Here is a 13,550-nt window from a genome sequence, read left to right on the forward strand (position 1 = left end):
GCTGAAATTCCAGATTAGACAGTTGAAAGGAGCTTTTGAGTACTGTCACAACTTTGCTTCAGGCTTGCAGCAGTCTCTCCGTCAGCCCCGAGGACATTCACTGAGATTCACAGGCTGCTTTCACAGACAGGAGGATTTGTGAATCACATTTCACACTAAAGCCTCACAGAATAATTAGGTTTATAGAGAGATAGAGTCCAGTCATGCTGAGGTAGGTAACCAAACATTTTCCCATACTCGCATAATATCCCCAATCTAGTCGACCAAAGTGGGTTTAAACTGCTTTTATACATTTAGCTGTAAATTGAGTTTCAAATATTGTTACATTATGCCCTCAATCATGTGGATGACGATGTTTTTAGTATCACATTATTTATAAAAGACATCAGGATCTCCTCTCTCTCTGTATGTGCTGTTTCCAGTCTGGTTTTACTTGACCAGTTTCACAAGGATAGAAAGGATGAGAGAGAGAGGAGGGGGAGGAGGGTGACTGAGAGAAGCTGGGCCAGCAGTTTCAAACTGCATGTACAACATTAGGGGTGTCTGCATCCTCCACCCCCCCTTATCATCCCTCTCATAGGACAAAACCAACTCTCACAGCTCCACTGCTGGATTGAAATCAGAGCCTCTATTCAGTAGGGACTCGTTAGCCTCGTGCCAGCAACCCCTTCAGTGATGCAATAATGCACTATCAGGCCACAGAAGAAGCCAGCCAGCCAAGCGAGCCAGGGTTCTGCCACACCCTCCACCCTCCACCCTCCACCCTCCAGCTGATTGTCATATCCCTCCCCCCTGCACTAACCATTCCCGAGTTTGGCTCCCCCATTAGGTGGAGCTCAATTTGAATATGAACGTTAAGTCGCTGTTGGAGACACTTGCCCAAGCATGTTAACATGTTTAAAGACTGTAAAGTGACCTGTCATGTTACGCATGATGTGTTCTGCTGTCAGAGGTTACACTTGAAGGAGACAGTATTTTTCTTGAAGACATCATTGTTGAACCTTCCCTGCTGTTTCTCTAGCATGCAAATCAGCACCACCATTGAAATGGGTCGCAGGTTTTCTTGAGCATTTACTGTAAGGTGGCTGTAACTCACTTACAAGCTGTAAAGTTTAAGATAAGAGACAGTAGTCAACTCGTTGCTCCTTGACGCACCATGTGTGTTATCTACATCAGCTGATATTAGTGTCTTTTATCTTCTGAGTTGTAAACATAAACTGTCTTTAAAGCTGCTGCCAAAAGACGTGTGATAGTTTGCCTCTGGCAGTTTAATTTAAAAGTTCTTATGTTACAAATAAGGGTTCATGAGCTGCCCGAGACCCGATTCTTTAACACTAGAGGTGTTATAAAGAGCCATTAAATGCATTCTTTGTATGTCTTAAAACAGGCCAAGCATGTCAGGCCTGCACCTGGTGAAACAAGGCAGAGATCGCCGGCGCATCGATCTCCAGAGGGACTTCACTGTGGCCTCTCCTGCTGAATTTGTCACCCGCTTTGGTGGCAACAAGGTTATCGAGAAGGTGATGATGTTTATTAAGCACATTCAGAAATGAATCTCGTATAGCCATGTGTAACCACCCTTAAAGTATGGAGTCGTATCTGTAACGAGCCTTTATTAAGGATGTGTTTTTTACCTGGTTGACATTAACATGCTAACTGTACTATTTTGCCTTTTCAGGTGCTGATTGCCAACAATGGCATTGCAGCAGTCAAATGCATGCGCTCCATCCGCCGCTGGGCCTATGAGATGTTCCGCAATGAAAGGGCAATCCGCTTTGTTGTCATGGTGACCCCAGAGGACCTGAAGGCCAATGCAGGTGAGCTCCAGCGTGATGTGTGTAGAAACGTAAAATGCCAGACTCGGCTGAAGCCTCCGTCGCTTACAAGGCACTACTCCAGAGTTAATGCGCTTTATCTGGTTTGCAGTGCATCCTAACACTGTAGCACTGTAGTGTTTGGATGCACTTGGATGCACTATATGAGAACTACTGTGGAAGTGACTGCAGTATAAAATGTTATGTGGTTCTGTCTCTCTCAGAGTACATCAAAATGGCCGATCATTATGTGCCCGTGCCAGGAGGGACGAACAACAACAACTACGCCAATGTGGAGCTCATTCTGGACATTGCTAAACGCATACCTGTGCAGGTACACACCTAACTTATCAACAGTTTTCCAACTGTACTTTATAGTTGTATCATTTTTTTAAGAAGCTGTGAACTCTTTCCTTACAGGCGGTGTGGGCCGGCTGGGGTCATGCTTCAGAGAACCCCAAACTCCCAGAGCTGCTGCACAAGAACGGCATCGCTTTCATGGGTAAGAGAAGCTTCCTACGCTTTGTGACCCTGAAACTGTCTCTCGTGTTATCAGTTTACGCAACTGAAATGCTTTTCTCGTTGCTTACTTCTCCCCCAGGTCCCCCAAGTCAAGCTATGTGGGCTCTAGGCGACAAGATTGCCTCGTCTATCGTCGCTCAGACAGCTGGAATTCCAACTCTGCCCTGGAGTGGTACAGGTGGGTTACAATTAGTGTGGGGCCCGAAGATGTTTTTTTGCTCAGGCTGTTTAAGATCAGCTTTGAAGAAGATAAAAGGGATTGTCTTTATAACTGAAAAAACAATCAATTATTCTAGAATGTCCCAGAATAAAATTAAATGTAGAAGTTGTTTGGTTTGAGATCTTTTTCTCCAAATGTTTGGCGATTCATGTCAGATCAGAATATCACTCATATACATGTATGCTGAACATGTTGCGTAATGTTTTTTCCCAGGCCTGACAGTAGAATGGACAGAGAGCAACCAAAAAAAGAAAGTCATCAACGTTCCTTCAGACGTGTACGAGCTTGGCTGCATCCAAGATGTAGAGGACGGCCTGAAGGTAAGCATGTAATTTAACTGACAGCTCCCAGTGCCACATTATTGTTGCAAGTTCTTTCATGTACTGTACATGTTTGCTGGAAAGTTGTATGTTTCCATTACCAGGCGGCAGACAAGGTGGGCTACCCTGTGATGGTGAAGGCCTCCGAGGGAGGGGGAGGAAAAGGCATCCGTAAAGTCAACACTGCTGATGATTTCTCAAACCTCTTCAGACAGGTTAAAATAATCTTTAATTTGAGACATTGTGCAGGACTAAAGACGCTGTACAATGGGGTTTAAATGTTCTATATATGCATATATTGTATACACCTTTCATACAATATATGCAGCTGAAAGTGCCTTACAATAAGGAAAGTCAATGCATACAGAATTAACATTAAAACAAGGACAACAATATTAAGACGGAAAGTAAAACCAAATTTCAAACCCATCAAAAAATGACTGCAAGGCTTTTCTTTCGCTTTTGTTCTGCAGGTCCAGGCAGAAGTTCCTGGATCGCCCATCTTCGTCATGCAGCTAGCAAAGCATGCCCGCCACCTGGAGGTCCAGATCTTAGCTGATCAGTATGGCAACGCCATCTCCCTGTTTGGTAGAGACTGCTCCGTGCAGCGACGACACCAGAAGATTATAGAGGAGGCTCCTGCTACCATCGCCACCTCTGATGTGTTCGAGGAAATGGAACAGGTACAGAATGAATTACACTTGAGCCTGACTGATATACTTTTTAGACTGATATGATATTAGCAGGGGGGGATCTGCTGTGATGCTCTGCTACATGTGCTGCAGACGATGCTGAGAGTTGGTGCACAGTCTGCTGGACAAAGTACAGGAAGACAGCATTCCAAAATATTGTTTTCTGAATTATATGTTCTGTATAAAAGTTTTCATAATGAGGCATAAAGGATATGTTCTATGAGTCGGGTTCTAGTCTGTACTTTATACAGTATATAGCTGATACATTAAGATCTAAGACCAACCAAGCCCTTCAGATATATTGAACTTTGAACACATTCTGTTCTCTACTCAGTGTGCAGTGAAACTCGCAAAGATGGTGGGTTATGTCAGCGCCGGTACAGTCGAGTACCTCTACAGCCAGGATGGCAGCTTCTACTTCCTGGAGCTCAACCCTCGTCTGCAGGTGGAACACCCCTGCACTGAGATGGTTGCCGATGTCAACCTGCCTGCTGCCCAACTGCAGGTCAGTCTCACCCACAAATGCCCTGCAGAGCATGCTCTGGTTATTCCATGCAATGCATTTGAGCCTGCTACCGCCTGCAGGAGACAAAGTTAGCACGCTTCATTGCTTAGCACTAGACAGGCCCCCTGTCTCCATGGCAACCGCCTGCAAAAGAAGGAGGCGTTATGCAAAAACTGCGTGGTAGATACAGAGGTTAGAGCAATGGGTGGTCACGTGGTCAGTTCTGCAGTGTTTGGGATTGTGTGTAAATAGGTCAGTGGCAGTCGAGCTGAAGGGCAGCGGCTGGAAAAGCTTTGTAGTGAAGCTGATTGGGTGCTCGAGTGGGAGTGACACACACTCTCTGGCACAGATGATGAGAGTATCTTTTTCCTGGACAAGACAAACTGTCTGTCAGCAAGATGTTGTTCATCAGTTAGGTATATAACTGAAAACATGTCATTAACACCTGTCAGAAAAGCATGCTGGGAAAAATGTATGTGCTTGGTTTGACGCAATCCACATATATGATGCAATGTGTCTCCTGGCAGATTGCGATGGGTATTCCTCTCCAAAGGATCAAAGACATCAGGATGCTTTATGGGGTTCAGCCCTGGGGAGACTCTCCCATTGACTTCGAGGGTCTGTCCACGGCCCCCTCCCCTCGGGGCCATGTTATCGCAGCACGTATCACAAGTGAAAATCCAGACGAGGTGAGCCTCTCTCTCTCTCTCTCTCTCCTGGCTGCTACACAAAACACTTACAGCTAAAGGTTACACTGGGTGTATGATTTCTGTTGTGCTTCTGTCCCAGTTAAACTTTTCACTTTGTAATCCTGTTGTTCCATAAATAAAGACCCTTGTTATTACTTCTCTGAAGGTCATATCGGCTGTTTCTGCTCTGTTTTTGAGAAGATGAAATGTGGTGTGTTCGCAGGGCTTCAAGCCGAGCTCAGGAACGGTGCAAGAGCTGAATTTCCGCAGCAATAAAAACGTGTGGGGCTACTTCAGCGTCGCAGCTGCTGGAGGGCTGCACGAGTTTGCAGACTCTCAGTTTGGACACTGTTTCTCATGGGGAGAGAATCGGGAAGAAGCCATCTCGTGAGTACACACACAGAAGTTTCTTTTTTGTCATTAAGCTTTCTCATTTGTCTTATCAGAGGTTTGGAACTCATAGGTATGTCTTCATCTTTATCTAGCAACATGGTGGTGGCTCTTAAGGAGCTGTCTATAAGAGGAGACTTTAGGACCACAGTGGAATACCTCATTAAGCTGCTGGAGACCGAGAGCTTTCAGCACAACAGCATTGACACAGGCTGGCTGGACAGGCTCATCTCAGAGAAGATGCAGGTATAATGAGGCCACTGGTTGCTCTTTGAGAAAACTAAATGTTGAGATCATAACAAGACCATGTGGTTTATCCTCCTGGCACCATGCAGTTTGAACTTGAGGTTAAATATTTGTGTGCAGGCAGAGCGTCCGGACACCATGCTTGGAATTGTGAGCGGGGCTCTTCACGTTGCAGACGTCAATCTAAGGAACAGTGTGTCTAATTTCCTGCATTCTCTGGAAAGGTAAAAATATGGCACAACATCGGAAAAAATGATCATGTGCTGTGTAAAGGATACCTGAGACGCTCTCTACTCTCTGTCCAGGGGCCAGGTGCTGCCAGCGCACACACTACTCAACACTGTGGAAGTGGAGCTGATCTACGAAGGCACCAAGTACGTCCTGAAAGTGACCCGCCAGTCTCCCAACTCCTACGTGGTCATCATGAACAACTCCTCTGCTGAGGTGGACGTCCATCGGCTCAGCGACGGAGGTCTTTTGCTGTCTTATGATGGAAGCAGCTACACGACCTACATGAAGGAAGAGGTGGACAGGTAAGAGGAAAAGAAATAAATGATGCATCTTTATTTTGCTACATACTTGATGCACTTATGCCTTATAATTTGCATGTTTTCATCCTTACAGGTATCGCATCACCATCGGGAACAAGACTTGTGTTTTTGAAAGGGAGAATGATCCCTCGCTGCTCAGATCTCCTTCAGCTGGAAAACTGATTCAGTACACAGTCGAGGACGGCGGCCACGTGTTCTCCGGCCAGTGCTACGCTGAAATAGAGGTACAGTTTGTCGAGGCTTACGTGATTCACTTCAAATCCACTTTATTTATGTGTAAGTTGTATGAAAGTGATCTTTGTACTTGTATATTCCAGGTGATGAAGATGGTAATGACGCTCACAGCTGCGGAGTCTGGTTGTATTCACTATGTGAAGAGAGCTGGAGCTGCACTGGAGCCCGGATGCGTCATTGCCAAGCTGCAGCTGGACGACCCAAGCAGAGTGCAACAGGTACAGTTTGCTGCAGCAGAATGTAAAAAAAGGATGTTGCATAGTCGCCAGGCACAAGGAAGCTCTTAATATTGCCGTCCTGACCCTTTGTCGGACTGTTTGTTTTTCTCTTCTGGGCAGTCCAGAGGGCTGTTGTCCTTCTGCTTTCAACTGGTTGCCTGTGAAAGTCCACAACTGTAAAGGAAAGAAGTAGAGATAGACCGATATGGTTTTTTCAGGGCCGATACCGATACCGATTATTAGTAGTCAAGGAGGCTGATAACCGATATTTGGAGCCGATATTCATTTGCAGTAAAAGTAAAAATATTGGCGTCAAAACTTTGAATAATACAAACTCCAACTCTTAACTTTGTTTAAATGTTTAAGCATATGGCAACAAACAAATAAAAAGCGCAGGGAGTTCCCAGGATCAGCAGCATCTCTTATAAAGTTAACTGAAAATTTAAATAAATAAATAAATAACTTCCTGAAGTTTTATAAAGTAAATAAAACAAAGTTAAATAAAATTTGCAAAGAAATGAACTCTTATCGGCTGTCGGATTAATAAAAAAGAAAAAATTAAAAAAAGAAAAGAGGCCGATGCCGATATGAGTCAAAATGCCGAATATCGGCGCCGATAATCGTCTATCCCTAGAAAGAAGCATGCACAAGGTTTATAACACCTGACTCTCAATTATCTTACTTTCATATCTATCTGAAGCCAAAATTGCGATTGAAAAGAAAGTGCTTGTTATCGCCCAGCCCTACTTCTTGACCTATGACCTATGAGGCAGGAAATTGAGGCTGCCAACAAAGATAATGGAAAACGAGCTATTATTAGAAATCAGGAGGCAGAATTAATTGTAGAGAAGGATCCCTCTCCTGGTGAACATGTCACTCCCCTTTGTTCTTTTACCTTTGTTACCTGACCAGTGAACGCCACACTTTGCACTTCTGTCTTCCACTGAAATAAGCAAACCAAGCTGCCATAATTCAGACACCTGCAGTTACACTGAATAATGTCTGAGCACTTTACAGACTAGACTGCATCATTGTAAATGTGTGTGTAAAATATCAGCACATACACAACAATGTTTGGAAATTTGTATAATTATTTAAATCATTTGTTTGTTCTGTAGGCAGAGCTGCACACCGGGGCCCTGCCTTCTATCCAGGCAGTAGCTCTGAGAGGGGAGAAGCTCCACAGAGTATTCCACAACACACTGGACCACCTCGTTCACATAATGAATGGCTACTGTCTTCCCGAGCCTTTCTTCAGTGTTAAGGTAAGAATACCTGTGAACATACAAATATCAACTCATTGAGCTGTAAGCGGTTCCTTTAACCGATGCCTCCCGTGCCTGCTGTAGTTAAAAGAATGGGTGGAGCGGTTGATGAAAACCATGCGTGACCCGTCTTTGCCGCTGCTGGAGCTTCAAGACATCATGACCAGCGTGTCAGGTCGCATCCCCCCCGCTGTGGAGAAGGCCATCAAGAAGGAGATGGCTCAGTATGCCAGCAACATTACCTCGGTGCTCTGCCAGTTTCCCAGCCAGCAGGTAACCACAAACATGTGCACGCGCCATGCTAACTACACACACAGAATCCCTCCTAAACTTAACTTATTAATAACAATTAAACATTTTCTTTGCAAGTAGTAGTAATGTTAAGTGTCAGTGGTAGCCTTGGTTCTCTGAGAACAGAGTTATCAGTTAAAATTAGAAATAGAGAATATATTACTGCTGCCATGATAGTTAATAAAATAAACAGCAGTAAAATTCTGCTGCGATAAATATGTTGTATTTTTTGTGTTAGTTTGTCTCTTGACTTTTTGCACATTAAAAAAGCCACTAAACTAATGTGATTAGTAGTGCATGTTATCAAACACCACTAATGATGTTTATCTCTAGTTTTTATGACACATTTTGCACCCACTTAGGACCTCACTGTGTATATAACAGTAGCAACTTGCCTGAGGAGTCGTTTGTGCCACTGGGATTAAATGCTTCTATTCTTTATTTCCCTTTTATTCCAGATTGCAAATATCCTGGACAGCCACGCTGCTACTCTTAACAAGAAGTCAGAGAGAGAAGTCTTCTTTATGAACACACAGAGCATTGTTCAGCTGGTGCAGAAGTGAGTACTCTGTCTCTGACAGATTCATAGTTTGGATGGCTTATTCTGTAACTTGCTACATGACATGAGTTTATATGTAACACAGAGACGGATTAGCTTTATGTTTGTTGTTTTCTAATCTCTGGTAGATCTCGTATGTTCGTATGCCTAAGCAGTACAATGCTGCATTGTTCTTTGTGCCAGTCCAGACTGTTTTTGTCTCCATCAGGTATCGCAGTGGCATCCGTGGTCACATGAAGGCGGTGGTGATGGACCTGCTCAGACAGTACCTGAAAGTAGAGATCCAGTTTCAGAATGGTGAGGAAACACACTTCCTTATTTGTTACTGGTTGTTTTAGCTTTGAGGTCTTTACAGCTTTTCAGAAGAAATGCACTTGCTCAATTTGTCCACTTGGTGGAGCTATTTCACAATAAACCCCTCAGCTTCTGTGACTCTGCAGTTCCTCTGAGCATTACTTACAAAGCTCTTTGTTGTTAACAGGACACTACGACAAGTGTGTGTTTGCACTGCGTGAGGAAAACAAAGGCGACATGGCCAACGTGCTGAACTACATCTTCTCCCACGCTCAAGTCACCAAGAAGAACCTGCTGGTCACCATGCTGATTGTAAGTGTGTCTTTGTGCAGTCAGAACACTTTGAAAGCCTTGATTTAATAATGAATCAAAACAGGCCTCACAATATAAGACTTGTCATACTGTATGGGACATTTAATTACTTGTATCCATATTCATGTTTCCTGTGTGTAGGACCAGCTGTGTGGCCGTGATCCCACACTGACAGATGAACTGATGGCCATCTTGACTGAACTCACCCAGCTCAGCAAGACGACCAACGCCAAGGTGGCACTGCGGGCCCGACAGGTCAGATATGGACCCTAATGTTTGTTGACGTTTTTATGTTCCCTTGCATTACCTGACATTCCACTGCAGTTGGCTTTAATACTTAAGTGAAATTGTCGGACCAGCTATGGGGTAGACTTAGAATTAGTTCAGGTCATGTCAAATCTATTAAAAATGTATATGGCTTAACAAAACGTAGGTGTTACCTGAGTAGGCGAATATGCATCAGATGGGGAGAATTTCACCACCAGATGTCACCATTCATCCTTTGTAATTGTTACAATATGGACACTGTCAGAAACAGTGAGGAGAACAGTGACTTTATAATGAATCATAACTTACATTCATACTCTTTATCCAGGTGTTGATCGCTTCCCACCTCCCCTCTTATGAGCTACGACACAACCAGGTGGAGTCCATCTTCCTCTCTGCCATCGACATGTATGGACATCAATTCTGCATCGAGAACCTGCAGGTAGGATCCAAAGCAGTATCTGCGTAGCTTTATGTTTTGCTCTGACGATGGAGAAACTGTAACAGATGACTTATTATCCCTTTTTTTCAACTTCTAGAAACTGATCCTTTCAGAAACGTCCATCTTTGATGTTCTGCCCAACTTCTTCTACCACAGTAATCAGGTGGTCAGGATGGCTGCACTTGAGGTGAGGAAATGACTGATCTCACTTCATAGATTGATTTGCTTTCACTTATATAACTGAATGTTAAAATGCAGCCGATCCACATTATAACTAATATTTTCTGTGCTTTAACCTCTGACTACTGCAGGTGTACGTTCGCAGAGCATACATTGCATATGAGCTCAACAGTGTTCAGCATCGACAACTGAAGGACAACACGTGTGTGGTAGAGTTCCAGTTCATGCTTCCCACCTCGCACCCCAACAGGTAATGTGATAGTGAGAATGTCCCCAATGCTCACATGCTGTGCATCGCCCCGCCCCACCCCTGAACGGCACTGTGGACACAAACAAGATTTAAATTAGGGATCAATATTGAATTTTCAGAAGGTTAAAGGTCATGTTACTTTAGTGTATTTATTATCTATCTTTTATTGTAACAGCATCATTTGATGTCTATATTTTTGCACTCTATTATACAAGTATGTAGGTGTTTATATTATAGGTGGTTGTGTTCTGTGTTTACAAAAAACACAACACTCCAAATCCTACAAGTGATGTATGTGTTTTTTATATTATTTTATTATTTGGATCCCTATAAGCCGTTACCAAGGCAACAACAAAATCACTTTAATTTTGAAATAAGTGACTTCACAATCTTACGTCATCCATGGTGCCACGGTTCCTCTCCCATGTCCCCAGCTGTATGTCATTGTTCATTGTTCTCCTCGTAAATGCTCCACATGTGCAAAAGGAGGTATTTTGAAAATACTTCTTTTAGTTTGTCAAACGTGTGTGAGCGCCATGAGCGACAAAGCTCCCAGCCTCAACAGTCTCATGCCAGTTACACATCGTTGTAAGTCCTGGGAGAACACTGGGGCACCTTCGCTTAAAAGAACCTGAGACCAAAGACAAACTTGGGATCTACCTTGTACATGCACAGCATTTTAAAAAGCTTGTAACAGACAAAGTAATGTGGCATTTATAGTGAACCTTTGTTCTGCATCTTATAGTGTGATCGTGTTTAGTTTGTCTGTCTATGAATGTGAGTCTGTGTTTGCTCGTTGTTGCTTTCTTTGCTGTGTTGGGTTCAGCTTGTTTTTACACATGCTATAGCATGCTTGTGTTTTTACATGTCTGAATTAACCTTCATGTGTGAACTAAAGACAGCATGGGAAGTGTGAACTGATCCTCTGTCCTTGTTCGGAGCGAACCTCAGGACAAGGAGGCATTAGGATCTCATGATGCATGTTTTAAAGGGAGCAGTCAGGAAGTGACGTGTGTTTATCCTCTATTTTCACATGAATTGCATTCATGTAGATACTGATCAGTTTACTTTAAAGAGGGGGTATTATGCAGTTTTACATTTTAAGACATATATATAATGTTACAATGTTGGATGTTCACACTAAACGTGGGTGAAGTTTAAAATCTGTATGTAAAAGTATGTTGGAGTAATCCCCAGGCTTCTTAGCTCAGTCTGCAGGCTGCTGTGAACGCCAGGTTTCACACAGGTTTTTCTACACACTGCACTTTGTGACATCACAAAATGCATCCTTTGAGAGCTGGCCAATCAGAAGAAAGCGGGCTTGTAGGGGCGGGGTTTCTTAAAGAGACAGAGCTGACTGAGTCGTTTCAGGCAGAGGCTGTATGAGGGCCTGCGCAGAGCACCAGTGTGAGAGTTTTTTTAACTGTAAATGATGCTAAGCTACTCCACATGGTATCACAGAGTGAAATGTGAAGTTTGAAATTAGCATAATACCACCCCCTTTAAAGACACAAACACATTGCTACACCTTGACTGTCTTCCTCTCCTGATGCCTGCCACTAACCACTGAGTAATCAATGTTGTTTGATTGCAGAGGGAACATCCCCACTCTAAACAGGTATTGTATTATTCCTTTTATTGCCTTAGTTACTAATAGTGACTGTAGAGTAGCTAGCTGCATGGTCTAAGTAATCCTCCATGTAATGATTAATTAATCTGGTGATTAAGTCAACAGATTGTTTAGTTACGCAGCTCTGTGGTGCTTTGAAAATGGAACTGACTTGGTACCTTGAGATTAGACTGAACGAGTAACACAATGTTTCTTCAGTTGCTGACAACAGCATGGCCCGTGGCATTCAGCCTCTGTGTCATTCTCTAGTCTGTGTGTTTCTGTCCGTCTCTCTATGAAAGACTGTTATATGCCTAACTTGTGCGTGTGCGAGTGTGTGTGTGTATGAGCTTCAATATTGTTTAGAGATTCGGTATAAGATCGTTTACATTATGCTGGGGAAAAACTTTACACCAGTGCAAAGTTGACCTGAACCCTGTGACTGTCCTGCCAGGAAAATGTCTGCCCCCATCCTGGATCTTGTAAAAGCCGCGGATCCTAGATTTCAGGAAAGTAGAGCCCAGGACCTTAAGGCACAAGATAGTAAATCAAAGGATGCTAACGCTGAGAAGAAAAGTGCCTCAGATTTGGATTCTGTGGACAGGTTTGACACTCGAAATCCTCTCGCGTTCCTTCAGTGGGTGTAAATTCTGGGATAGTTTCTTTCGATCAAAGGACACCCTACAAAAAAGGGAAGGTGATTTTTTTAAAGGGTCTTTCCGGTGGTTTTATGAATTCTTTATTAACATGTGGTCTGTAATAAGTCTCTTAACCTACTGTAAAGGGGCTTTCACTTGGTTCACACGTAATGGTGTAACTACTCGCTCTCTTCAATTAGACGCGTGTTGTGAGGTTCCTAAAGGTGGATGGGGGACATCTTCACACAGTCTTTCTAGCTGACTCTATCTAATTACTCCCTGTCCATTCCCCAGGATGTCCTTCTCCTCCAACCTCAACCACTACGGCATGGTGCACGTAGCCAGCGTCAGCGATGTCCTGCTGGACGCGTCTTTTACACCACCTTGTCAACGAATGGGAGCCATGGTCGCTTTCCGCTCCTTCCAGGAGTTCACCAGGTAAGTCCTTTAATTTAATATTTTTTTATTGGCTGATAAAGATGAAATGTGTGATTAATGTTGTGTATGACTTTTCTCCTGTACAGGAACATAACAGACGTGTTGAGCTGCTTCTCTGACTCTCCTCCTCCGAGTCCAACCTTCCCAGAGGGAGGCAATCCTGTCCTGTACGGTGAAGAGGACAACAAGGTAAAGAGAACAGAATCTTATAGAGTTTACCTGTACGACTTTGGACCTTTTTTTTTTTAGAATTAAATATGTATTCGCTTTTCAGAGCGTCCAGGACGAGCCTATCCATATCCTCAATGTGGCTATAAAGACGGACAGCGACATTGACGACGACGGCCTGGCAGCCAGCTTCAGAGCGTTCACCCAGTCGAAGGTGGGAGCGGTCTACATCATTAGTCTCTATTTCAGCAGGATTAGTGAAATGATTTGAGATGTCTCAGGAAGATGTTCTCATCCTGACTTTTTTTCCTATGCCAGAAATCTCTGCTGTTCGAACATGGCATCCGCAGGCTGACTTTCCTCGTGGCTCAGAAGGTGAGAGCCCTCATCAATATTAACTCATCAAACTACCTTTCTTCACAATCAGCTGCCATGC

General features: G+C 43.6%; 1 protein-coding gene across 1 annotated transcript in view; it reads left to right on the forward strand.

The window, feature by feature from the left end:
* The window catches only part of acaca (acetyl-CoA carboxylase alpha), a 34,851-nt gene that overhangs the window by 2,260 nt on the left and 19,041 nt on the right, over positions 1-13,550 (forward strand). The window contains exons 3-33 of the mRNA XM_069675313.1: positions 1,388-1,520; positions 1,679-1,817; positions 2,039-2,148; positions 2,235-2,316; positions 2,416-2,514; positions 2,770-2,876; positions 2,981-3,091; positions 3,350-3,559; positions 3,903-4,073; positions 4,601-4,762; positions 4,986-5,149; positions 5,248-5,398; positions 5,519-5,622; positions 5,704-5,931; positions 6,023-6,173; positions 6,267-6,401; positions 7,520-7,666; positions 7,751-7,939; positions 8,416-8,516; positions 8,725-8,813; positions 8,998-9,122; positions 9,264-9,377; positions 9,718-9,831; positions 9,929-10,018; positions 10,143-10,261; positions 11,856-11,879; positions 12,325-12,474; positions 12,803-12,946; positions 13,033-13,135; positions 13,221-13,328; positions 13,433-13,489. Coding sequence (XP_069531414.1) covers positions 1,388-1,520; positions 1,679-1,817; positions 2,039-2,148; positions 2,235-2,316; positions 2,416-2,514; positions 2,770-2,876; positions 2,981-3,091; positions 3,350-3,559; positions 3,903-4,073; positions 4,601-4,762; positions 4,986-5,149; positions 5,248-5,398; positions 5,519-5,622; positions 5,704-5,931; positions 6,023-6,173; positions 6,267-6,401; positions 7,520-7,666; positions 7,751-7,939; positions 8,416-8,516; positions 8,725-8,813; positions 8,998-9,122; positions 9,264-9,377; positions 9,718-9,831; positions 9,929-10,018; positions 10,143-10,261; positions 11,856-11,879; positions 12,325-12,474; positions 12,803-12,946; positions 13,033-13,135; positions 13,221-13,328; positions 13,433-13,489 — 3,931 coding nt within the window. The remainder of the gene's footprint in view (positions 1-1,387; positions 1,521-1,678; positions 1,818-2,038; positions 2,149-2,234; positions 2,317-2,415; positions 2,515-2,769; positions 2,877-2,980; positions 3,092-3,349; positions 3,560-3,902; positions 4,074-4,600; positions 4,763-4,985; positions 5,150-5,247; positions 5,399-5,518; positions 5,623-5,703; positions 5,932-6,022; positions 6,174-6,266; positions 6,402-7,519; positions 7,667-7,750; positions 7,940-8,415; positions 8,517-8,724; positions 8,814-8,997; positions 9,123-9,263; positions 9,378-9,717; positions 9,832-9,928; positions 10,019-10,142; positions 10,262-11,855; positions 11,880-12,324; positions 12,475-12,802; positions 12,947-13,032; positions 13,136-13,220; positions 13,329-13,432; positions 13,490-13,550) is intronic.

The sequence above is a fragment of the Semicossyphus pulcher genome, unplaced genomic scaffold (genome assembly GCF_022749685.1).
Source record: "Semicossyphus pulcher isolate SPU_LCO1_2020_fin unplaced genomic scaffold, fSemPul1.0.p SCAF_10, whole genome shotgun sequence".
Classification (NCBI taxonomy): domain Eukaryota; kingdom Metazoa; phylum Chordata; class Actinopteri; order Labriformes; family Labridae; genus Semicossyphus; species Semicossyphus pulcher.